This window comes from Toxorhynchites rutilus, chromosome 1, assembly GCF_029784135.1.
Source record: "Toxorhynchites rutilus septentrionalis strain SRP chromosome 1, ASM2978413v1, whole genome shotgun sequence".
NCBI lineage: Eukaryota > Metazoa > Arthropoda > Insecta > Diptera > Culicidae > Toxorhynchites > Toxorhynchites rutilus.
The window spans coordinates 175122592-175149925 of record NC_073744.1 but is presented as its reverse complement, the minus strand read 5'-3'; the positions used below and the strand labels follow the sequence as shown (position 1 = coordinate 175149925).

The 27334-nt window shown below is 40.2% G+C and overlaps 1 protein-coding gene across 2 annotated transcripts; it reads left to right on the top strand.

Moving 5' to 3' along the window:
• Positions 1 to 16: 16 nt before the first annotated feature.
• LOC129772327 (uncharacterized) lies at positions 17 to 27334 on the top strand. 2 transcript variants are annotated; one of them, XM_055776200.1, is made up of 6 exons: positions 17 to 1063; positions 11195 to 11469; positions 19842 to 19958; positions 25987 to 26496; positions 26557 to 26630; positions 26697 to 27334. In XM_055776200.1, exons 2-6 carry the CDS (start codon positions 11282 to 11284, stop codon positions 26783 to 26785), a joined length of 978 nt encoding a protein of 325 aa, XP_055632175.1. In that variant the 5' UTR covers positions 17 to 1063; positions 11195 to 11281; the 3' UTR covers positions 26786 to 27334. The 2 variants fall into 2 exon arrangements, with proteins under 2 accessions (XP_055632175.1, XP_055632176.1); XM_055776201.1 differs by lacking the exon at positions 17 to 1063 and adding an exon at positions 10940 to 11078 and having other exon boundaries at positions 11135 to 11469.

Here is a 27334-nt window from a genome sequence, read left to right as displayed (position 1 = left end):
AAATTTGGCATGTGGAGGTTTTAGGATGCAATAAATGTTTCTAGGGTGTTAAGATACTCCTTCCCTCTCTCTTAGAGGGGGCTGCCGTACAAATGAAACACAAAATTTTGCATTACCCAAGAATTAATCAAGCAAATTAAACCAAATTAGGCATATGGAAACTTTAGGGTGCAATGAATGTTTCTATGGTGGTTAGATACCCCTCCCCCCTCTCTTAGGGGTGGCTGCCATACAAATAAAACACAAATTTCTGCATTACTCGAGAATTAATCAAGTAAATGGGCGGGACGAAGTTTGCCGGGTTAGCTAGTATCTATATAAATAAAAATGATTTGGTGTCCGTTCCTCACGATTTTACTGAAGAACGAAATAATACTACAAGAGGGTAGTAAACAAGTACTCCGTTTACCTGCTCAGTAAATCACTGTGTATCATCAGCAGGCAGCGATCATGCAAGAAAGGGGCAATGTTCGCGATCGCAGAGATCCTAATCATCGTTCAGGCAGCCACCGATTGTTCCTCTTAAGAGCAGCTTCTGCGGAGAGAGGGACTGATAACAACGAATGCAATCAACCGGTTCCTACTACCCCCGATCCAGGTAGTGGCCACTTGGCCTGGTTATGATTGCGGAACGATGACGACGACTCCGACGAGGTGCCGAGAGGTGCGAACTGAGTCAGCCGTGTGTGACATCGTGAGGAATCAGCAGAAAATGCATAGCGTGCGCGCGCGCTCATTTTCCACAGACAACCGTCAGCCGGTCCAGTCGGTCGACCAGACCATACCAGACCAGACGGCCGTTCTCCGTGTTTGTTGTGTGCGCTGGTTGTTGGCTGGGCAGCACGAGAGACCCACCACCGTTCAGTCGAGACAGAGCTTTTGTGTGGATAACATCGCGCGCGAAAAAGTCGTACACACGCGGCGGGTCTTGCGCTTTCTGTTTGCATATCGGGAAAGAGCAGCATACACGCAAACACACCGGAATCGGTCGGCCAGTAGCGAACCGCGCCGGAAATTGCGATTTATGGGAGAAGTCGGGAGTGTATTCGAACGGGAACATCAGGTTTGTTATTGTTCCGTTGTGGTGCGCTCTGTGGTTTTACTATCATGTATCGATCGATTGATTGGATTATAATTGTGCGATGGGAAAAGCATGTGAAATATGAAACACTGTCCCTGGCAGCGGTGAAAAAGAGTGGTTAAACTGTGTCTCTGAATAAATAATGAGTTTGACCGTGTTGTGAAAGATCCAAAATCGATAAGTCACGTGGAACGAACGAGAACCACCTTGGAACATTCGATCGTCAGATCCGTTGGGCAGACACACACACGCACGCTCCCAAATTGGCGTGAAATGAAAACAAAAACTTTCACAAAACCAGTTCTGGTTGTGTAAGGCGCGATCTTCGTACGGCACGTTTCATTCATTCAAAATTTCCATATGTAGCAATGAGTGGTTTGCAAAAAAGAAACATGGGATGGGAAAAGTTCGTTTTCCCAAGGCAAGTGCGAACTATAATAACTGTACAAATAAGCATTGCAGTAAGAGACCTTTGCCACGACAGCTCTAGCTTATGTAAAGCCAATGGACTGTGAACATATATGGATATTTAATTCTATGCAGACGACAATAATGAACTTCAGAGCTTCTGAGACTCACTATACTAGAACTTATAAGAGACACCTTTAAGGTGTGTCGTGTTATTATCATATCAACGGTACTACTTGTAATTGGTTCTCACAATTCTATTGTGCGTCATATGAATGTCCATCAGTCTGCTATATGTTACGGTGTCACTATAAGTCTAATTTCGAGATGTGGTGATTGAAAGTGACCGCTGATGACTGAAACGTCTTGAAATTTGCAATATGGGTCTCCAACAATGGTTTCCAGTGATTCAATACTCGATTCGATATTTGACGTGATATCTTCACCCTAGGCTATATCATACAGCCTTCGTATGAGAAATATGTTTGAACATTTTCCATACTTCTATAGGTCCAATTTCATACATTTTATTATTCGCAAATAGTACACAAAGCAACGCCGTTTTCAAAATAGACTACCACAAACAAGGTGGTGAACACGCAACAGTGGCCTGCGTTGAAATAAAAGCATCGCTTTGGACAGCCAAAAAGTGCGAGGACATAGAACTTGAGGCACTTTCGAGGTAGATGAAAGCGTAAGAAGCTTGAGAACTGTAAGAGGGAACCCATCAAGTCGTTTCTGTATGATTTAGAACCATGAAATGATTGAAAATTTAGTGAATTTATTGTAGCCGAGAGACGTTGAAAATCGATTTTCTGCTCACTACCAATTGAACCGTAAGTTATAATAATAGGTTTTTTATTGCATCTTATTGTGACTGAAGATGAGGAGTGGATACGAAACCTTGCTACGCCCCGGTAAATCATTGCCATCGGTATACATCCATAACGAATCCGATAGTTCATGATAGTTAGTAGGACAAATGGGTGTTTACATCTTTGAGTTGATAAGAACTTTCAATTTTCTTATGGGTCTTGCTATCGGCTACTGCTGATTCTTCTCCTGATTCGTTGGTTAGAAAAAAGCAGGAATCAATTCTTCAGTAAGTTATGAAATCGTACATATTTTACTTGGAATAACTGGATGAGAAATCAAACCAAGACGTCCTCTTGAAAATCCTTTCAGTGCGTTGCAAAAGGTTTTACCCATCTGTGTTTGGTGATTCCATACGAGCGAACGCATGAAGGACGCACGCGGACCGAGTGGTGGAAGCACAGTCTCGTAAGAGTGCGTAAGAGATGTACACGATAAAGCGCATGAAAGATGCGAAGCGCTCACCGAGTGGAGGAAGCTAAACGGAGCACAGTCAACCTGCGTACGATGGCGATCAGAGCCCGAAATCTTCGAAGGTGAAAAATGAGGACCGACTCTACTCTCAGCAGCTTCGCTTCGACTAGAACTGCTTTGGCAATCGCCGCCAACAAAAAGTGACTTGACTAGAAGATGAATTGACTAGCGTTGATCAGCGAGGATGACTGGTGAACTAGTCCAGTCAATGGTTATTTTAACTAACTCGACTAATGAATACAAATTTGCTTCTTCATTCAACTGACTTCAATCCATTTCCCCCTGACACTAATTCATACCCGCGTACACAATCTTATTTTTACGGCCATATAAAGAGGAACGAAAACATGATTTCTGATGCAAAAAAGAAGTTACCCCATCAATGGACGGTTTATTGTCTACCCATGGTGAACTCAAACCAACGAACTTAGACATTAATCAAGTATGCTTTGCAGGTCCTCGCGATAGTATTAGCTAGTATAAGGCGTGCAAAATAGCGCACACACACTGCACGTTATTTTATACGTGTAAGCAGTTTTCGTGTACGATACAAAAGAATCTAGCTCACCTGTAGCATATGTCAAACCACGTTGAACTCAAACATCGATGCATGCACATGTACATAGGAGAGAGAAAGAGAGGAACGAATTCATTTTGGGGGAAGTGACTTCAAAATGCAATGAGGACAATTTGACTGGGAAGAATGAAATGATATAGTCGAGTCGGTAGAGGGAGATAGCGACTAACCGCCCGATTGACTGTTCAGTCGTTTTGGCGGAGAAACTGCGTGAAGAAGTCAAAAGTCATTACTGGTTGACTATGGATATAGTCAGTCAGTTAGTCAGCTGACTATTCTCAGTTGACTATGACTATGCAGAGCCATGATGGCGATAGCGCGTGATGGGCGCAGGTGCTCCATGTGAGCATATGAACGACACAGTGAATGCCTGGCCAGATATAGCGACCCACGCATGATGAGGCTTTCTCTCCAGCATGGTGTCAAACACTTTGGAGGGTATGAATTTTTGAAACAACCTAATAGAGTATAAATCATTCGCCTCGCGTAGTCCGTGTGATTCTACTGTTTCATTATGCATAAGGGGTCCGGCAGAGAAGTATATAAACTTCCAGCATCGGAAGCCATCATTATGTTTCGGTTCGCATGCTAATTTACACGTTTGAAATGAAGATTCCGTTTGAATTGAAGATCCAGATCGCAGTGCGTTCACTGGTCTGGTTTGATCTTCATGCCTTTCTTAAAGGGTCGATGAGCATGAGAAACATTAACGGTGACTGACACCAGCTGTGACTCGGATTGGGGTTAGCCAAAACTCCGTTGTGGAAGACTCTTCACACAAGGCTTCATGCTGTGTTGATATGAGGTCATCCATTTGACCCATTCTCTTACTTCTCAGAGCGTTGTCGGGGTTTGGGCGATCAAACGCTTTCTCATAGACCGGGTGAAGGGACTCCTGGAATCCATTGATCTGGGTGTTGTCGTAGGAGTGATATTTACGCTTTCTCCATGAACCGGTTGAGGATTACTTTGCGCTATGCTTTAAGGACCACATAGCAGCATGATAGGCACGCCATATCGTGAGGTTACATTTCCTGTGGACTTTTATAAGGCACACCAATCAGGCTCCGTCTGAACGTACGACGAATGTTTTTGCAGATAATTTGTTTCTTGAAGGAGCCATCACGTAACTCTCTATTCGCATGACGCAATCGAAGTTCGTTTTGTCGCAGACAATCATTGCGTGGAAGTCGCCGATGAGGATTCTTTGGAGTTCTGTTTACGACAGCGTTTAGCTGGCTGTAATAATTCTCTTTTTTCTGTGGATCGACAGTTTTGGTTGGTACTACACCCAAAATTAATCATCATGATTTATAAATGTGCTACTCTCCCATGCTGGTACAGGATTTGTATTATATATATGTCATAGCAATATGAGAGAGCGAAACAAGAGTCAAATTGCAGACAAATACGCATTAAACCTTTTCGAAAAATTTGCCACATACACGGCCCACGAGTTCACGTTCATAATCTTCTTTTTACTCCTAGAAAACACTTTCCATGTATACTTTTAAGGTCCAACTTCATTTTATAATGTGGTGTATTATTATCACGCATTTATGCAACAGCACCTGCGGTTATGTGGATAGCGTAGTCGTGCAAAAAAGGCTTGCGTTACAGCCGACCTTGATTCAATCCCTGCTTGGCATCATTTGGTCTTTCTTTTTTGGGTACCATTCCAAACTGACGTTCAGTCTGGGAGAAAAAACTCTCATACATACGAACATTTTCAAACTCTTTCCAAAGGTGCTTTTATTTGTTCATTTCCCCCTTAAGCACACGAAAAGGCATTTTTTTCCTGTCGAAGATGATATGTTTTCTGTCAACGCTAGTTTGGATGTAGGCTTCAGATTATTGTGAAGTTCCGCAACCGTGCCCTGCGTCTGACCATGACCACTCTTTCATCTCATTCGTAATTTCGGAAACCCCGATATTTCGATATTAACACTAGTTTTGTCAACCCCGACAGCCAGAATTGCTCACTAATTCTCGATGGGGTTGAGGCCGTGTCAGCGGTTTAATCCGACAAGATGATCGGAAGAAACACTTATGTTTCGGGCCGTTGCCCTGCTGAAATACAAACTTCTCTTCAAGGTTCGTCTGGATCAGCGAAAGCTCCTATTTTCCCGCAAAATAGATAGATTCTCCCGAGAAAAACGCCCCAGACTATCACATTTCCTTGGATGTGGTACTCCTGAAGCTTCTCACCCGATCTGCGTCACACACGAGTAGCCGCTTTCCGCTCAACAGCTCGAATTATGATTCTTCCGTTCAGAGCACTGTTTTCCAGAACAGTAGGAGCTTATCAGCATGCTTCTTGAGCTGTTTGGCTTCATTTGCCTTGCTGACAAATTATCGTTTCCAGGCAATTTTGTTATTCATCCCTGTGCTATGAGACAGCGACGAACACTGAGAGTTGGAGAGTTTCCTGGATGTCGCAGACAGATACCTCCGGGTTACTCTTGATTTCGCGCATGATCTTGGTGTTCGTTCTCGCATCCGTTTTGCGCTTCCTGCGTCTGGTAAGGTAATCCATGACTGATCTGCACGTTCTAGTTTAAGAAAAATTCTCGCAACCACGCCACGCCACCCCGAACCACAAATTATCGGATACACAAGAGCAATTATCTCCATTTCTTCAATTGAACTAAATGCGATCACGTGTACAAATGAACCAGGTTGAGCCATTTGCTTCAAAACATGTCAATATGTCAAAACATAAACAATCGAGGGGTCTTCTGACGAAAACTTTTAGTAACATATCGATTTTCGAATCGATTTTTTATTGCTAGTCGCTCAAATATATAAAAGAATCACGGCCCGGGACAATTCATTCTGGTGAAATGAATAGGTTGAAACATTCCATTCCTTTCGATTAGTTGCGAGCATTTATCGCGCATGTGAAATAAAACACTTTTTTACGGAAGTGAGAGGAACAAGTGAAAATAATTTTCATTTCTTCGTTTCGAAAATATAAAGCCCTGCTCAAGGTACTGGGGATAATGAGCTAAGATGCGATCACACATCAGTTCCCAAAAAGTAGCGGTAAATCTCTATATAAACAAAAACCTCGTGTCACGATGTTGGTGTTCGAACTCCGCCGAAACGGCTTGACTGATTTTCATGAAATTATGCACAAAAAACTTGAAAGGCATGAGAATAGGACGTATACTATATATGATACCGCTAGGATACCGAATACCGTATGTTTAATACCAATTAGGGTGGCCCTATGCCGAAAAAAATTTTAAACAATTTTGTTTCTTTTTTTCTGAAATTTGGCATAAAAGTACATATAACCTCAAAGGTCCACTCCCCATCTCCTATTTTTAATCGCGATTTTAGTATTTTGGTATACATAAAATCCAAATAATCGACCCGTCGTTCATTTTTAGAAGAGAACAAATTTATTTATATGTAAAATGGCAGATGGCGCAAAGTTCGCTTCATCGAACTTTCATCCATACATGCGCCAATAATCTCAATTCGGCTAAAACCATGCGTATTGCCGTCAGCTGGAAGACTTTTTTAACAAACATAATAAATTATTGAATTTCTTCGGTTTGCAAGGTGACAATCACGTTGAGTGAGGAAAAATGCGAGACTCCATCAAGAGCAACGCCGACACAGCCTTCGCTAACGTGAGTCAGACGAACAGTTCAGCTTTGGTCCCCTAGCTCGGTCAGAGCTTAACGTTTTAAATGAGCCGGAAGAACTAGTGTATACTCGACAGGAAGAGGCAGAGTTGTTTTATGAAGTATCGTAAATGGAGCGCTGGGCGGTCTTACGGAAGTTGGCCGGAACCTGAACAATGGCCGATGAAAAGATGTATATCGGCGTGTTATCTTACCTTTTCGTGGCTTTGGTGGTCGTCTGTATCTCTATTTTTGCCATTCGTCCAAAAGTATTCTATCGGGCGCAGCTGGGGAATGTTGGAAAGGTTGGTGGTCTTCGCGACAATATTTATCTCCAGCCGATCTATCCTCCAGTGATCTTTTGGCATAATGGGCTGATCCCAGATTCGGCATAAAGACCACATCACCTTCCCAACTCCGGCAAGCACTTCGTACTATATATTTCCCCGTTCACCATATGACTCGAAAGAAGAGCGGCTTGGACATTCCCTTCATGTCTGTCAAAGAAGGACCTTCTTCCAGAACTTGTGAATGATATATTCGACGTCATCGCTTACCTGGGGAACGTAAAGTACCCGGTCCCCTGCCATTCGGTGAACTCTAGCATCAAGTACGTCTCGTCTTTCATTATGAGTACGAAAAGAAGTTTTTCACTTCTTTCGCCGGAAAGAAGCTTTTCACCAGCACCTCAAGCTACTCCTTCTGGGTGATTGCCTGCTGCTCAGATACGGCCGGTCTCGTCTAACGCTTTTGCATAAAAATGTCCATTTTGGCCGGATTCTTCTCCACCGTTTGGCCGGTTGCTTCGATCTTCCGGCTTAAGGAGCGGCAAAAAGATGATATTGTAAATACCAGATCGGCTATATCTGGCGGACACAGAGTGCCTCAGGATGTCCAACTCCTTCGCTGTGGGGTGGAGCTTACAATATGGAAAAATCATCAAGTTGCTTGACAGTGCTGCTGCTGTGAATCAGCAGCCTTGAATCATTTTTGTTGTAGACTTAATAAACGTAAGATTTGAAGAAAATGTGTTCCTATGAATTATCTATCATCGCCATCCGAAATTAGTCCATTTTTTTGAATGCATACGTTAACACTAAAATCGATGAAAAATGAATTTGAATTTTCGAGCATTCCATTCGGTAATTTGAAGAAAATTGAAGAATTTGAATCGTGCTTGCCAGGCGTAAATGCTCTGATTGAGCGAGTGATTTTCGGGCGTAAACAAAATCTAAACCACCGAAAAATCACAACTGAATGCCGGTACTCAGAAAGAAATAATACTGATCAGTTTAGACTCGCTAATCTAAGTTTTATGCTCACATAACGTATATACATAACGTTTTGTTTTTTGTGTCCCGCGTTAGACCTCTGACCATCTTGTCACTTTACCCTAAGGAAATCGATAGTGTAATTTCCTCAAAAAATTCAGATGCGTCTATTGATCAACTACTCACCCGTGTTCTGAAATCCGATCGAGTCAAAATTACCCGAATCGATTGCAATATCACATTCTGTCATCCGTTCGACTTCGACGGGTTGTGCAAATGTGGCAACCTTGAAACGCAATGCGATATGGACGCCATTGAACTTCGTGTTCCATTTCTGTGAAGCGTATGTTGTTATGACTTTTCGAGTGAAATAAACACGCAAACGCAAAACAAAAATAATAAATGAAGTATGGCTCTATTATGTGTTCTGTGTAACAGAATAACACATTCTCTGCAGGTAGAGAGAAATCTTGAACGAAAATTGTCTCTGATAATTATTTTATATTCAAAATATTATGGCTGAAATGCAATGAGATCTATAGAAAAATAGTTAAGTTTGGATCATTTCGGGTCTGCAAATTACGGAATATGGGTTACTGTTCGATATTCTTACCACAAACATGGTTCATGGCCGTGTGATCTACAAGTTTTATAGCCTTGCATGGCAGATGGAAAATACACTATGCATTTTCCTAAATATTTCACCAACGACAGGACCGCAAGCCTAGGTGGATGTCCTATATTTCAACGAAAAAATACTGATAATGACGAACAATCATTCATAAAAATTACAGACTCAGACAAGACACTAAAAATCGTTCGGCAGTGCCATATTCGTCTCAGCTGAGCAAAACATTCAATGCTCATATCAATGTTGAGTTTTGTAGTTCTATGAAGAGTAACAAATACATTACAAATACACAACGAAATTTATAAATCAATATAATTTATTTAATTTGTCCATTTTACGACAAAAATATGTTCCTTTTTTCACTTTACATTTAACGTTCAAGAGAACAAACATGTCAGATTCGTTAATGCAATACACCGGGAACGGAAAATAAGGAATGGTTTGGGTTTTATTTTTTATTTTTTATGTTTGTCGGTGGTCATCGACTTTGCGTTCTACTCCTCGGAATTTAACACAAATATGAACATAAGAGTCACAAAAGATTCACGTATTGTAGATCGTTTAAGCATTTAAATACACTTACAAAACATTAGTTATTTTTTTATTCAACAACCAACATATTCACTAGAAACAATTTTTATGACAGAACAACGTTTTCCGAGTCAGCTAGTTCTTAAATGAGTTGCTCTTTCAATTTGACATATTCACCTTAAGGTGAAGGTGGAAGCTAGCCATTGTAGTAGTATAGGTAAACCCTCGTGTAAAAATGGGGTAATAAAAGCACACGTAAATAGATCAAGTCACATATCAGACTGTGTGGCGCTTCATTGACACGAGTCTTTGAATACATTTGAAAAAAAAAACAAATAACAATTCAATACTAAAGTAAAATGTATGAACGATATGTTCCGATGAACAATTGCAAATATAAATATATATAGAAGGTGCATTTGCATATGATTCTGATTATACGCGAGCGTAACATGAGCAAATTTATAACACATGCGAATTGGGGCTCTTTTGGTATTAACAAGTTCTTCCGCATAGTAACTCGATGTTGATAAATCCTTAATGTTTTCCTTCGTTGATCGTATTGTTTCCACATATTCACGTTGGAAAGCCTTAACCCTTCTCTTCGTTGGCCGAGGCATTTAGATTGAATTTAATACTTTTCCGTTTACTGTTTTTGAAAGCATAGGCAGCCGTGGCAGTGTTCCGAGCTCTGCAATACAATTTTCTTACCCAATGTTAAAGTTGCTAAAACTTACATTATAGACCCATTAAACGTAAAAATAATAATTGTATTGATATCAACACAATTTTATTCTATTGATTTTCATGACATGGGACGCTATGACTCCGGAATAACATTTTATTGAGTGGTTTTTATAGCTGTTTCGATGATGTTGTTTGGCATCAGTGTCGAAAAAATAACGATGCTTCCACCAATACAAACAAAACCATTGCAGAAGATTGAAAAACGAAAATTTAACTTTCAGAGCACTTGCTCGAGTTTTCCGACGTTCTTCACTTCACGGTGCGAAAGCAGATGAAAATTTAATATCTTGTGAGTAATCGATTAAAGTTTGGTTGATATTACTTGATGGGAAGTGTGCAAAAACGATCATTTTCTTCACACTGTTTCGCAAAATTATTGATTTTCGGGCGAGGGGTGAGGGAGGGAGATGAAAGAAATGAGCGCCATTGTAGCATCCATTTGTGGCTAGCTTCCACCTTCACCTTAAGCCACTATATCAACATCTCAATCACCCATGAACCAATCCGCCACGAGTGCCACCCACGTCTGCGAAAGAGAGTCAAAACAGGTGATCGATAATTTACTACAAAATCAACATTGCCGACATTATATTGACGGGAGTCATCTACGTTATGCAAGGTCCGACCGATCCGCTCCGCTTCATTGTTCCAACGGCTTGTGTCGTAACATTCTGGTGATATTCCAGCAGTAAATCGCACGCAAGCTAGGTAATTGAACATATAACAAACCGGATAAACTGCCAGCGCAGATGAAATGCGTCCTTGAAATCATTGATCATATTTTTTGTTTCGCATATATGGCAATCGCGGTCACGTCGGGAGACAAACACGCTGCACTGCAAATGCCAGGGTAAAAACTTTCGAACATGTGGCAGGACGAGTTTATTGTTATTCATTCATTTAAAGATTTCACGAAGCGAGTGTGCTAAAGAATGTTTGTATTGTTCATCACGAATACGTGTGCAGGATTTTGGTGACTCATCGATATCTTGACGACGACGACGACGACGTCGGCCGATTAGCCCTGGGAGATTGCCGACATCATTGCACAAAATGGCTCTGCTCCGGTGGAGATCCTCTCGAAGAATGAAGCGAATGTTGCTGATATTGCTGAGTGGGGTCCTGACGTTGCTAACAACAGCCAAGGCTAAGCCGGCAGCCTTCAGCCTCCAGCTGTCCCAGATACCTGGCTTCACCCAGCTGGTGGAGCGGAAGCTACTGGAAGCCATGAAGAGTTACAGGTGAGTTTCGACATTCGGTAGAGATTTAAAAGTTAAGGTAAATAGGTAAAGTGCTTCAAATGCGTCAGCACATTAAATGAATAAGGAAATGCCATTCTGTGAGCTGAGAATACCAAACGTTTTAATTAGATTTCTTGCTGCAAACGGAAACGAATATGAATTGCGTTTCTTCGCAAAGCCTTGCCGTGAACAGCACTCAAAGTTGTTACATAAACTCATCTGCAAATTCCGATTTGTTCTGGACGTCCTCAATTTATAGCAAAAGCAGCAACCATTTCTGAATACAGTTTTTGATGTTTGGCTAACGATCAAATGACCATTTAAACAAGGAATACCAACTGTCCCATTCTGAACGATATCTACTTTTTTTTTACAAAGGTTTCCCAAGTGCTGGAAACGTCCGGAATGATATCCGCTTGGCATACATCATGCCACTCAATCGCCAGCCAAACACACTGACAGAGAAAAACTACATCCCTCTTCCAAGCAATCCCGTTAGAGGATGCTACGCGCCTCGGGCAGATGAACTCTAGCGGTGAGTTCAGTTCCGAGAGACCATGAAAAACTTTCAAGATCACGACCACAGGTTCCCCTCATAAGGAAGAGCGCGAATCGAAAGTGTTTGTGGCTTTTTATTTCCCGCCAGCCCCTCGCATCAACGGGAACTGAATGGAACCCGAGCCAAAGTAATCAAAACAAAGTGCGAAACAGAACCGGAGAAGGCAAAGAGACAGACAAAAAACACACAGCGTATTTATGCAACATTAGCTTAACGTAACAAAAACAAAAGTGATAGGTGATCTATAGCAAAAAAAAAAAACAAAGAAATGATTAAATTATATTTGCCACCGGCGTGGCGTGGATTGAAAACCGACCGCCGTGGAGAAAGCTACCTATGAACGTCACACCCCGAGGTTCATTGATCGAAAGCGAAAGATCAATGGAAAACAAATTATAGTATATACCTTCAACCGATTGCAACCGCCAGGTCTTGTTCGGTGCTGCTGAGTACACATAGGGTGAAGAAGTTCAAGACGCCCTGCGGTTGCGTCACATTTTCAAATAAATAGTTCATTGATACAAGTTTTACTAAAGCAGAGCCCATTTAGTAATGGAACAAACTTACTGTTTTACTTATCACAGCACTCCTATTGGATGGTTTTTGGAGCACTAGCTCCTAAACCGCTCCTGGCAATATCAATGACAATATCAGTGAAATTTGATTATTTTGTACATCGAATATGTTTTGGAAATAATCATCATGCAAAAAGAAAGGAGAAAAAATTGTGCACAGTTATTAGGTGAACCGGTATGTTTCTTCGGTTTTACAACAGATGGCGTAACTTGATTATTATTCCAGTGAATCAAATTTCCAGACATTCGTTGGAAAGCTACTGTCATTGCGCGTCTCTTTCAGTATATGTCAAAAAGTTGAAGCGTAAACAACACAGTTTTTTGCCACTTTGAATATGTCGAATTTCGTACCAACGATAGTGTTTTTGCGAGGAGTGTTACTTCATTACTTCAATATGAAGAAAATCGCATTTTTACTTTATCAGGTTCCGTCATAAACGCAACAAGAACTTGCAGATACACTTGGAGTAGCTCATTTCCGATCGTTTAAAAGCAATGGGAATGATCCGAAAGATAGTACATTGGGTGTCGTATGAATTGAAGCCACGAGACGTCGAACGCCGTTTTTTCACGTTCGAACAAGTGCTCCAACTGCATAAAAAATGCTTTTTGCATCGAATCGTTACTGGCGATGAAAATTGGGTCCAATGCGACAATCCTAAACGTCGGGCAAAGTATGGATATCCCGGCCATGCATCAACATCGACGGCCGCGCGAAATATTCACGGCCAGAAGGTTATGCTGTCTATTTCGTGGGACCAGCTGGATGTGGTGTACTATGAGCTACTAAAACCAAATGAAACCATTACGGGGGACCTCTACCGACGACAATTGATGCGTTTGTGCCGTGCACTGAAGGAAAAACGGCCACAAAACGAGCAAAGACACGATAAAGTTATTTTGCAGCACGACAATGCTCGGCCGCATGTCGCGAAACCGGTCAAACATACTTTTTTTTTTTTTATCCAAAATAAATATTTTTGTTAAGGCTCATATGGCGTCAACCTGACGGAGCCGGGAGTTCAATATTTCGACAATGTTTGCCTTATAACTATGTTAGTAATATGTAACCGATTACTCGCGGTTGGCTCGAGGTTAGTATTACAAGTGTTTTCGTAATTGTGATGTTGCTGTCTCCAATGCTCTGTACCTGTGCCCGACACGGGATACTTCCTTTTGGGATGCAGCTGACCATTAATCAGCAACGCCCCCTAGTCTGTACCCCATATCTAGCGTGGTGCGTCTTCTCGACTCGAGGAATCCAGGATAGAATGGTCACTAGCCGGCGCAAACATCAGCTCGTGTAGAGTTGTCATGAGCGATACAACCTTTGGCTCTTGTTGAATGATCAGTGGACTGCACAACCTTTGGCCCGTGTATCTGTAAAGAGTGTGTCCGATCCATACCTGGAAACATACTTGGAAACGCTGAAATGGGAGGTCAGTCTGTCTCTTTCACGCTTCAAGCAAATAATTCACCTTTCGCTTTCTTCCGCACTGTTTTCATATACCGCTCCCCTAACACACTTAGTTACGAATCGGCCTCACCTGGTACCATAGACCCGTCTTGGTTTAAGCTATAACGTCAAGAAAAAGAATAACGATGTATGCTCATTATTCTGTCATTATTGACGTGGGACTACGTCTAACCGGAATATATAGGGGGTAAAATGAGAACCTAAACACAGAACATGCAGGAAAAAATGAAAGATTTCGAATGCTTATAACTCGAATATTTCTTACTGGATCGGAAAGATGTATGCATCAATTGATAAGGAATATTTCTACGCATCTAAAGCAATTAATAAAATGTTAATTTTCGTTAGATAAACAATTGAATAAGTGTAAAATATTAAGCGTTATCTAAAGGCCATAATTGCCTCGTTCCGATTGGCCCGATTTACGGTTTCCCCAACACAGACTTCAAAACCAAGCAGCCTTGGGGAAATCGGCATTGCAAACACCTGAAAGTAGGGAGATTTTTGTTCTCACCGAGATTTGTTCCCTAACACGGACTTCAAAACTACGGTGCCTGGGGGCAGACTGTGAATACTTTTGTACTCGTTTGCCTTTGTGCAGGCTGGAACATTTTTCCCGAACACGGTCTTCTAAACTTAGGAATCTGGTAAAATCGTGCAGACACTAGAGGGGAATGATCTTTCAAGATTGAAGCCTCTATAGTATAAAAGATAGAAGTTGAAGTTGTTGATTCATGCAAGCCGGAGGGAGGTACTTCTGCTTCGCATGTTTTTTTGCACTCCGGAAAGTGTTTTCCTAACACGGATTACAAAAGCGGGTGCAAACACAACGCTTTGACTCGCTTATTCATGATTGCATTGAAGGATATGCCTTCATCTCTTCTGCTCACTGAGTTTCGACGCATACCATTTGATGAATAGGCAAAATGTTGATAACCATTTACTGCGACAACTCCTATTGATTAAACAATATGCGTTCGACGTACATGTCAATATCGAAACTGAGTGCCTGAAGCTCATCAAATCATACCAATTCGCGGTTCGAGAATTTCGTTAACTTGAGAGATGCAAACTTCAAAGGGAAATGTAAAATACAATAATCGTTTGATAACTCTTCCGTTCACAAATTTTGTAAGTCCTAGGCATAATACCAAACGTAAAAGGCAAGTCATTAAATTTACTTGTAACGAAAAACATAATCCATCACAATGCATGAATTGACCTTACATGGCATTTGTTCAATCTTTTTACTCAAAAAGCAAATATATTGAATTCAATTGAATTTGGAAATTGTTTTATTCAATCAAAAATTTAATCAATACAAACAAATGATTACTGAGCTAAGGAAGTGCCACGTCAACCTTGCGGTTACAGCTCGGACTCGATTATATATAATCGCAATTTCACTTTCAACGTTAATTTTCAAATCCAATACATAACCGAATCACAAAAAAGGTATTTTTCTATTAATGTTTGACGTTCATACATTAATGAAAAAATTGTTTTCTTGAGATTTGATTATGTATAGGATTTGAAAATAATTGTTGGAAAAAAATGGTCGACTATATATAATCAAGTCCGACCTGTATATCATTGATATAACCCATCTTTTTTTCTCGCGAGGGAAAGAATGAATCATTAATTAACCATGTTCAGCTGATTCTGCAATTTCACGCAAACTATCGGCTCTTTTTATGCCCAACGGAAGTTTGTACCAAAGGGTCAATTCAAAAATTTCGTTGCATTCTATAATATCCGAAGTGATATGCGAGCGAACTAATCAACACAATTTCGAAGTCTTGTGTGAACAAAGCCTCGTGTCCCGGACACAATCCCCCACATTTGTTTTCGTATTGTTTGAGTCTTAGAGGGCTTGCCCATTAACCACGACTGATGTACTTTGAAACCATGACAGCCATTTCTATGGCCATACATTTATTTATTGTCACTACTTCGAATAATAATCCATAATGAAGTTCTGCAGATCAAGAATCAATACCCTTATTTGTTGTCCATTACTGCGGTCAAAATAGTTTTTGTTACAAAGTCTTTCTCTTGGAATCCTATGCGAGAAAAAAATTGTGTTTCCTCAAATTGTCCCACGATGAAATAAAAAATGTGCGACTTACTTCGGCGGGAGTCCGTAAAAGAGTCTGGGAGTGGTTGATGGGGAGATGCTCGGGTCGTGTGTGTGAATTGAGGCGTTACTCGTTTAACGGCTTTGTACTACTCCGCTTGCAACGTAATAAAGTAATAAAGTATGATCAAATGTACGGACGGTATGTTTCGCGGAAGATTCAATCAAGCCGTCGAAACGGTACAGTTGATCGGAAACTGCGTCAGAACGTCATGGAGGTATTAAAAGCGAATCCAGAGTTATGAATATACGCATTCGGGAAGGTGTCTCCAAGTGGTATGCTACTAAGAAACCAAAGAGGGGCGTAAAGCAAAACTTTACGCCAAATACGTGTGCCCGAAAGCTCTATGACAAGGTGCTGACCAAACTCAACGAATGCATTTTTATGGACGATGAAACATATGTTGAATAGGACTTCAAACAGCTTCCGGGACAGAAGTGGTTATGTAGCGAAGGGTTATGGAGATGTGAAGCTTAAGGAACTCATTGTCGGAAAAGATAATCAGTTTCAGCCTTGTGAGTTCGACCCAGATGATATAAATAGTACTTTCTCGTCCAATTTTACAAGAAGTAATCAACCAGAAGTAACACCTTCGATATCAGCACAAGCATCGTCGTACAGCTTTTCTTTTCGACCTGTGTTTCATTGGGAAGTCGTGAACGCCATCTGGGACGTCAAGTAGAATGCTCTTGGGATAGACGAGATACCAATTAATTTCATAAAGATTATACTACCCTTAGTTGTGCACCATCTTACACATCTGTTCAATATGTTCATCGAGTGTTCCACCTTTCCTGATTCCTGGAAACATGCAAAGGTTTTACCTTTGAAGAAGAAGGCGCATTTGAATAACATCACTTATCTAAGGCCCATCAGCATACTATGCGCATTGTCGAAGGCTTTTGAGAGACTTCTTAAACAGCAAATGACATCCTATATTGAGGACAACGATTTATTGACCAAATATCAAGCTGGTTTTCGCAGAGGACAAAGCATCAAAACCGCAGTTCTCCGAGTGTATGACGATTTAGCATCCATCGTAGATAAGAAAGGTGTTGGCGTACTCCTACTTCTGGATTTTTCTAAAGCTTTCGATTCTATTCCACATAGCAAGCTATTGATCAAGTTGATTTCCCAGTTCAACTTCTCTTATGCTGCCGTAAGTCTGATGAAATCCTACTTGCAGGGAAGAAGGCAGACTGTTTACTGTGGTGATCGCTGTTCAAGCAGTTTAGAAGTGCCATCTGGTGTGCCTCAAGGCTCGGTTTTAGGTCCTCTGCTGTTCTGCTGCCATATCAATGACCTACCGACGGCTCTCAAGTACTGCTCTATCCAAATATACGCCGACGATGTGCAACTTTACGTCGGGAGACTCGGTCCCTGTACCCGCGATTTAGTCAGAATAATGAATGATGACCTCGAACGTGTTGCAAATTGGTCGAAACAAAATGAACTCCGTGTGAATCCATCTAAGAGTAAAGCTTTATTCATCACCAGTCGACGCCGTAGACCTGAATATTTTCCATCACCAGGGATTGTAATGGACGGTCAGAGCCTCGAATTCCTGGATAGTGTCAGCAACCTAGGATTCATCTTCCAAAGTGACCTGCAGTGGGACAATTTGATAACACAGCAATGCGGGAAAATCTATGCTGGTCTCCGGACACTTTACCGATGTACCTCCACCGCACCGATCGCCACTAAATTAAAACTTTTCAAATCGCTAATTCTGCCGCATTTCGTGTTTGGCGACGTTCTTCATATCCGTCCAAGCGCAAACTCCTTCGGTCGGTTGCGTGTCGCACTAAACTGATGTGTGAGATATGTTTACGAACTGAGCCGCTATGATCACGTGAGTCACTTGCAACAGAACCTTATTGGATGTCCTCTACAAAACTTTTATGCTAATCGATCTTGCGTATTCTTGCGGAATCTGCTGAACACACGATCTCCTGGGATACTATACCAGAGGCTTCTTCAAACTCGTGGACGCCGCCTGCAGAATCTAGTGATTCCAACCAACAACACAGCATGTTACGCAAATTCATTGTTCGTTAGGGGTGTGGTCAATTGGAACTCTTTACCACCCGTTGTGAAACGATCTTCGTCAGAAGCAATTTTCAAGAGTGGCTGTATCAGTTTTTGGAACCGTGTAAATTAATTTAATTATTTTTAAAATCAATCAACGAATAGGTTAGGAAATAATGTACTCAAACCATTCATAAATCGGAAGTAGTAATTTTTAAAAGATTTGTATCTTACGCTACTGGACAATAAACAAACAAACAAACAACCAAAATTGTCTATAAAGCAAGCACTGCATTTGCATTTCGAATGAGCGACTGATGTGTCTGACTGATTAGTAGTGGTATATAAATATTGTGCATCGCCGCTACACCATTGTTAGTTATTGACGTCATGGGTAGGAATGCACAGAAATGTACAACCCTTGTTTCTAGTTACCCGAGCTCTGCAGCAAATGGAAAAAGGTTGAGGTTCACAGTTCCCCGAGGCCGCTGAGTAGTGAAAAATAAAAGTGTACGGGAACGACTTGATTTCTAGTGAAAACATTGTAAACCATGTTATGCATGTGTTATGCAACTGCAAAGGGACTCGATGGGACTGCTGCACTAACTGTTCTTGTTTTAACAATTGATGGAATTTCTCAACAATATGTCGGGCGTTTTGTCCCACTGTACCCTATGCAATGCAAAACTCAATGCGGTTCATAATTTATGGGTAGCTGGGCAACACTTTGTGACCGGCCATTGGTGATTATTACTGAATTTCTGCACCCACCGTGTTCGAACCAGTGTCCGATGAAAGAGCTGAATGATAGCGGCGGCAATAAACCTCGAGCCGTAAGGTAAAATCAAGACGTTATATTCGGTATATTCGATTCGGTATGAATTAGAGGCGCGAAGCTTGAAATTGATGGCCAAAAAATTTGGTGCCGCGTTGAATAAGGCATGTCGGTGTTATCGATTGGAAGTATTCGCTTATTCGAAGAAATGAATATGGCATATAAATTGCCAAATTTCGTTTTTAAAACAATAAAACAATAAGATTGTTCGCCGGAATCGAAATTACATGCATCACGATCTGAGATGAGTTCAAACCTCTTGCTTCAAATACTCGTTTTGGAATCAAACCAATAAAGCAATAGCTTAACCCAAGGAGAGTTTCGAAACAAGTATCACATGGATCGGATTCCATATTAGCGTACATATAAAGTGACACGTGACTCGCGTGCTATGCACGACTTTGTATATTGTGGTTCATGGCATGCACTCTGTATGAATTCAAATTCTCGATTAAGGATTGCCACAGCATTGACGTAGTCAACCCCTCGTGCACAACTGTTTATCCTCTTCAAACGTGCAATTCCTTCGCAATTCGGTTTTTGCAAATTCCACACACACTGCAAACTGTACCTAATTTATTCCAGAAGCGAAGTAAAACGTTCATGACAATACATTTTTAACGGCAGTATTGCGCCTTTCTCGCTTGGCATTTTTCCTTGTTTTGGCGCTACTATTATTTTCCAGCCCATTAGTCACAACCAACAGCCGTAACCAACTGACCTTCCTGCCTAATGAGTCTTTGCTTTTCTCCTGCCTAAGTGAACGACGCCTGGATGCGGAATCGCTGCGGATGATCTATTACCACGACCAGACGGTGGCAGTCGTCGAGCTGGGACCACAGAAGAGACTGATCGGATGCGAATTGATTGAGGTTTAGTAAGTAGTTTTTTGTGAATACTTTTATCTGATTCATTCTTGTCATGTTTCGGCGTTCTACATTGCAGGAAATAGTTATAAAACCTTACCTCATCTATTTAATTACCCCGCATCTCTACTTTCGCAATCCACTCTATTCTCTCATTGTTAATTCTTAAGTTTTACTATTTGCTGTTACTTATTCTTTTTCCAATGTTTTTTGACGTAGGACTACGTCTTACATTAAGGATGCCAAATCAGAAAACAGGTCACGTTTTTATGGAATAAAGTTAACGTTAGTAACTATTTCTGCTGCGAACGGGTTTTAACGATTTGCATACCAATCGAATCGAAAATTTTCTAAGATTTGTTTGATATGCTATACATTACAATCCCGTAGTCTGTATATGGTTTAAATTGATGAAAATTGGAAATATTCCCATTTCCCCATACATTTGTTCTATCCAATTGTGTGCATTCCCGAACATAGCTATCAATAACGGGCAACTTATGCAGCCGCTAGAATAGAAACAACGAAGGGGGATAGCGAAACGTGAGTATTTGTGAAGTAAACTCCAGCCTTGCATAGTATGTAAGCTGTCGCTAGCGCATAACTATTGCATCTCCTCTGAAGAAAATTCTCAGAATCTTTCTGCGCCCGAAACAACAAAGGTCGCTTATTCTGTTTGTTTTGTGTTTTATCTGTCCCCTCGAGCTATGAACGCTAGCGAATATTGCACTTGAAGTGCATCTGGCATTGCAATTAACACAACCATCCGAGCCATGGTGCAAAGGATTATAAGCGGACCTTACACGGTCAACTTTATTGACAATATGATGACATTTGAGAGCATAATGACAGCTGAACATGGCCGACGACGCAGAAATCCGAATTTTCTGATTTTCGAGCATCAATATCGTGACATTTCATATGGATGCATGATGTTGACGTTTTACCTCACGGACTTCCAGACTGAGTTGCCAGATATGCAAGCGCACATTTAATTTTTGTTAGTCTTTTTTGCGATTGCAATTAAAATTTATAAACTACTGAAATTGTAGGAATCATAAATGGAAGCTTTTGGTTTGGAAAACCGATACTTTGAATAGCAAAATACGGTACTTTTCACGATACAAATCAAAACTTCAAAGTAAACTGACAAAGTGATGGTGAGAGAGTGAATGAAACTTAACGTTTTAGGAATTTTTTAACGTTGAACTCGGTCATTCTTTGCGCTAGTGAGCGGGTTGTGTGTTTCTTCACACTCCGCTATAAAATTTGGAGAATGAGAAGATCTGGGAAAATCACAGATGAAAAAACATTATGTGTTAATTCAAGCTACAGTAGAATCCCGATTATCCGCGGAATAGTCGGGCAAACTCACCGCGATTAACGAATATAGCGATGACCCATTAAAGGACAAAAAAATGCAAACACGAAAAGAGATGTTTCAACATAAAAACTATGTTCTATCAATACAGAAATCAATCAACTATCCATCTATAAGGTCGGGTACACCAGTGGCTAAATAATGTAAAAGCTATGACCACAACAAAAGAGCATGGGCCTACCACTCACTAACAAATTCCGGAAAGGCCTATTGATTTACTATGGAACTCGCAGTCACGAATAATCCGCAGGGCGGATCACCCGCTCGCGGATAATCGGGGTTCTACTGTCATTGTCTCATTTATGGAATAAAAACATTTGCTTGCAGATAAAATAACTTGCATATATTTTCGCAAACTAAAATAATCTGGCATCTCTGAAACTGAAAGGAACAGTCTGTATTTGTGAAACGAGTATTATGATGTATTTTTGAGAATAAAAACGAATTCTAAAGTGTAAATTATGAATGAAAATTAACTTTTACGAATCAAATTAGTATTCTATGTGAATGCAAATCACTTTTTTTCTGCAAGTGGTGAGAAAATCCCATACGAAAATTATGTCTGAAATTGACGTTATATTATAATAATACATTTTAGTAGGAATATCTGAAAATTCAGGGGAAATAGATTAAGTTAAGGTTAGGACTACGCGCTTCAACTAATTAAATAATACCAAGTAGATATTTTCATTCAAATCTTACCAATTGAAAATTGCCTTTTAGCCTTCTAATCTGATAGTGAATAGTTTGGATCCCAAACTCAAATGACGCCACTAGCCATCGCGGATATTTTCGTTATCTCGGGTTGAGGGCGATATTGACCGTGTAAGGTGGAAAAATATTGATTGAGGTTAGATCAGATGTTGAAAGCCTAGCTGTCACGATATTGAAGACACTTATTGTCAATCCGGTTGATCGTGTAAGGTGCCCAATAGGTCGCTTCTAGCCATCAGTGTTTGGCTTTGTGTGTGTTGCTTGTTTTCGTGGCGCAAAACTCAGAACATTATCATTTTCGGTGTGGGTAAAACGGACATGTTAAGAAGAACTTCAATTATATCTTTGGAAACTCATGTTTCCCAAAACTTTGATGCAGTTTCTTGCAATTCAATATACTGTCTGAAACAAACACAAAAAAGTGTTTTTAAATGTTTTTTACTGAAATTAAAACAAACCGAAAAATACAAAAATTTTTTCGACGCGGGTAAAATGCACTATATGTCCTATGAGTAATATGGACAGGTTTGTAATATATGAAGCGTAGGTCTATCGATCGCGAGAGGAATAATTTTATTCAACCAAGGTCTGAACTCATCACGAATGTCAGTTGAGTTATGAAAAAATCGAATTAATCCACCTAGAAGTGATATGATGCTTTTCAGCAATATAAATGAACAGACTCTCAACTATTTTGCTTTTGGTTCCAGTCAGCTTCTAAACAGTCCACATTTGGCGATTTGATTTCCATTTATAGACGCAGGGCATTCATTAGGAACAGATTAAACAGACTTTTCACAGTCCATCTCACTCCCACTGGCAATAGTCCGTTCTACCCCACCGGTACAATATTTTTCAATAATTTAAAATTTCCCCTCAAAAATGAATTTACTTTTCCGTACATACCTAATATGTGCACCCGTGGCCGAGTGGTTAGCGTCTCACATTATCATGCCGGGTGTGCGGGTTCGATTCCCGTTCTGGCCGGAGGATTTTTCGTCAAAGAAATTTCCTCCGACTTGCACTGTGGTCACGCGTATTCTAGAGCTTGCCCCTCGGAATACTTTCAAGGCGTGTTATTTGGCTTAAGAAATCTCAACTAAGTATTAATGAATGACGCTAGTTAATGCATATGTTGAGACGGCAAAAGTTCCACAGGGAACGTTAACGCCATTCAAGAAGACATACCTAATATCGCTTCTCTGTTAACTCACAAACCGAAATGTAACCATCAGCGAATTGAATTTTGATATTAAACCACTCAAAACTATGTTATACCAAAGCCGCTAAAATTAAATCCACACGCGGAATCATGTATGATTTTCGGTTTTTGTTTCCCTTTTCCACTTTTGATCAGTATTCACTGTCATAGGATGGCTCAAATATTCTAGAATAACTTGTAGAAGGTATTCTCATTAACAGAAATTTGAAATTCAAAATTTAACTATACAAATCAACCACCCATCCATATTACCCCCACTGTCCCGCGGTTCCGCTACATGTGAATAGCACACCTTCGATACTTTTAGTTGCCATTCGTATTTGGTCTCGTGCGCATCGGCTCTGTTCTGATGCAACAAGCTCCTAACTTTGTTGACGGTTTTGACCGAGAGTCGAGAAACGATTTTCCATAAACGGTCGTTCTCGCGATGTTTCGTTTTCAAACGGTTTTAAACGGCTTGCCCTGTAACATGTTTATATGTTTATAACATGTTTGTCTGTAGCGCTGTACCACATTAATAGAAATTTGACCCCCTTCCAGTTGGCCGATTGATCTGAAATTTGGAACACACTTTTATCTCTGCAGTCATTATAAAACTGCGTATTTCATGATCTTAAAAATCCAAGATGGCGGCCGCTAAAAATGGCGGATTACATATTTTCTCGGAACCCCATCAATATGGGTTTTTCCAAAACCCCATCAATATGGGTATCAAATAAAAGAGCTTGACTAGTAGAACACAGTTATTCATGAGGTATGCAAATCCAAAATGGCCGCCACAACAAAATAGCGATATATTTTTTTTTTCAAAACTCTCATCAATATTGGTATTCAATGAAAGGGATTGACTAGTAGTTATTTATGAAAATCCAAATACAAAGTGGCGAATTACATATTTCTTCAAAACAAACCCCATCAAAATGGGTATCAATGGGCTTGAAAAATTCAAATCCAAAATGGCCGCCACCAAAAAATGGTGGATTATATATTTTCTCAAAACCCCATCAACATCGGTATTATAAGAAAGGGATTGACTAGTAGAACACAGTTATTCATGAGGTATGGAAATCCAAAATGGCCGCCAGAACAAAATGCCGATATATACTTTTGTTCGAAACCCTCATCAATATTGGTATCAAATGAAAGGGATTGACTAGTAGAATGCAGTTATTTATGAAAAATTCAAATCCAAAATGTCCGCAACCACAAAATGGCGATATATATATTTTTTCGAAACCCCCATCAATATGGGTATCAACTGAAAGGGCTCGCTCAGTAGAACACAGTTATTTATGAAATTCCAAATCCAAAGTGGCGGATCACATACTTCTTCAAAACAAACCCAAAATCGTCGACTTGTATTTTTTGCAATCTCTTCATTATCGGTATCAAATGAAATGATTCGACTTGTATTCTATTAGTACATCATGAAAACATTCTGAAAAAAATAGCCAAAAATCAAACATTTTCAAAAATTGTGACATGTTTTTACTGTTGAGAAATATACTAATGATACAGATAATGTACTAAAAACTAGAAAATAAACAAAAATATAACAAGACGCACCACGCTAGATATGGGGTACAGAATAGGGGGCGTTGCTGATTAATGGTCAGCTGCATCCCAAAAGGAAGTATCCCGTGTCGGGCACAGGTACAGAGCATTGGAGACAGCAACATCACAATTACGAAAACACTTGTAATACTAACCTCGAGCCAACCGCGAGTAATCGGTTACATATTACTAACATAGTTATAAGGCAAACATTGTCGAAATATTGAACTCCCGGCCCCGTCAGGTTGACGCCATATGAGCCTTAATAAAAATATATATTTTGGATTAAAAATATATATATATATATATATATATATATATATATATATATATATATAAAATATTTTTAAGTTTCATTATGATAAAACATAATATTAATACAGATAATGTACTAAAAGTTTGAAAATAATTAGGCAAGTAGTAGTTGGTAGCTTTCACACCCCTTTCTTTAATATAGGGCAAATAAAATCGTGCGGCACGTTGGATTTCGTTATCCATTGTTAATAGTTTCATCATATGCCCCACAATTTTATTTTAGTCTCATCAATGCCCTAGAATCAAGGAAGGGGTGTGATAACTACTAACTACTACTTGCCTAATTATTTTCTAGCTTTCAGTACATTGTCTGTATTATTATTATGTATTATTCTAATGTAACCGTTTAACTTAAAAAGCTTTTTTTATATTTTTGTTTTTATCGTTGCAACTGTGTGCATCTGTTAGACGTGTGTTTGATGCTTGTTGAATGGCGATGCACGGAAGATGCCTCTCGTTAAATACTCAGTGCAATTCGTGCATTGATATAAAGAAATAAATTGCGACATATGACCAATTAGTGTATTGTTCTCGCAAAGGCAAGAAAGAATCGTTGCTTGTCGAAATGATTCTACAAAACCACGTCAGCCATTAAACCTTTTCAGGGTCAGCGGAACTTTTTACTAAAGTGTAATTTATAAAATTTCGACGTATTCCCAAATAATATCCAAAATGATAAACCAACAAATTTGAAAAAAAGATTGCGTAGTCCTACGTCCTAAGCGGTTGTGTCTCGGATGCAACCCCTCGAATTTTTTTCTTCTGCCTTAGGTTCGACGGAATAATTATCTCTATTCTCAATGAAAACATTTCCAAATGGAACTCATTTCCATTTTTCATCCACTCGAACCAGTAACGACGCCGAGGGTCACAAGCTGCTCAACAACCTAACCTCGATAAACCGCCCGCTGGGGATCTCCTTCCGGGACATGATCAAACTGATGGAGCAGTGCGAGCAAATCGATCGCATCAACGCGAAGAACAATTTCCGCCCAACACGTTTGCCACCTAACACCACTCCCGCCTCGAACTCCGTAGGCTACCGAATCGACGACGGCAATGATGAAGGCGGCGGCGGCGAAAGTGATTCGACGACGGCAGCGTCGATTGGCATTTTTAAGCTCCTGGCGCACCGCACGAAGGACCAGAACGCAAACCGGTGGGGAATTCTTCCATTTACGCTGTTCAGTGGAATCATTCCCGGTACGAAGTGGTGCGGAACGGGAGACATCGCGGACAGCTATCACGATCTGGGCGAGGACGCGACGATGGATCGATGCTGCCGAACGCACGACCTGTGCCCGTTGAAGGTCAGAGCGTACCAGAAGCGGTACAACTTGAGCAACAACTCGATTTACACCAAGTGAGTGCCGCTAGGGTTAGGGCCTTGGGTAGCATGTTGTAATTATTCTTATTTCAACAGGTCTCATTGCAAGTGTGATGACATGCTGTACGAGTGCCTGAAGAAGACCAACACCTCGGCGGCTCAAGTAATGGGTAATGTCAAACACGTACATGAACACAGAGTAAACGATTATGCAATTATTTGACTTTTTTCACTAGGTTCAATCTACTTCAATTTGGTACAAGTACCATGTGTCGAGGATACTCCAACAGGGATGGCATTCCGTAAGGCCCGTGAAGGTTTCTAGGAAAGTTCAAAGATTACTGTAGTATTATTTACTCTCGAATGTCGCCATGATTCGATCAGTAGTAACTGAAACTGAGAAGAAATCTCCGTCCGTTTGTGATGTTTGTGATTAATATTATATTTGGCTATTACTAGAATATTAATTGAAATACGTAATTCTCATAACCTGAATTAAGTTGAAAACACATGTGAGATTTTGAATGAAATCGAATCGAATCGAATTACTTTAATTGGGACCATTGATAACCTAAGCTGTATCAAAATAATCATAAGCCAGTTTTTCTTCTGATTCAGTTAATTAGTCAGTAACAAACATAATTTAGAAACTGGACTCCACAAAAAAAATTGACGAACTTCGAGAAATGTCAAAATAATTTAACAATTTAACAACAAAAAGGCTTATGTTCGTAGAATACACCTCAAGTATTTATTTAGTGATTAAGAAATACAAATATAATTGTTAGAATTATCAAAAAGGTTGTTCAAAGATTGATAGAAAAATTATGATTATCTTCGAAGCTATAGTAATATTATTTATTGTTACACCGTT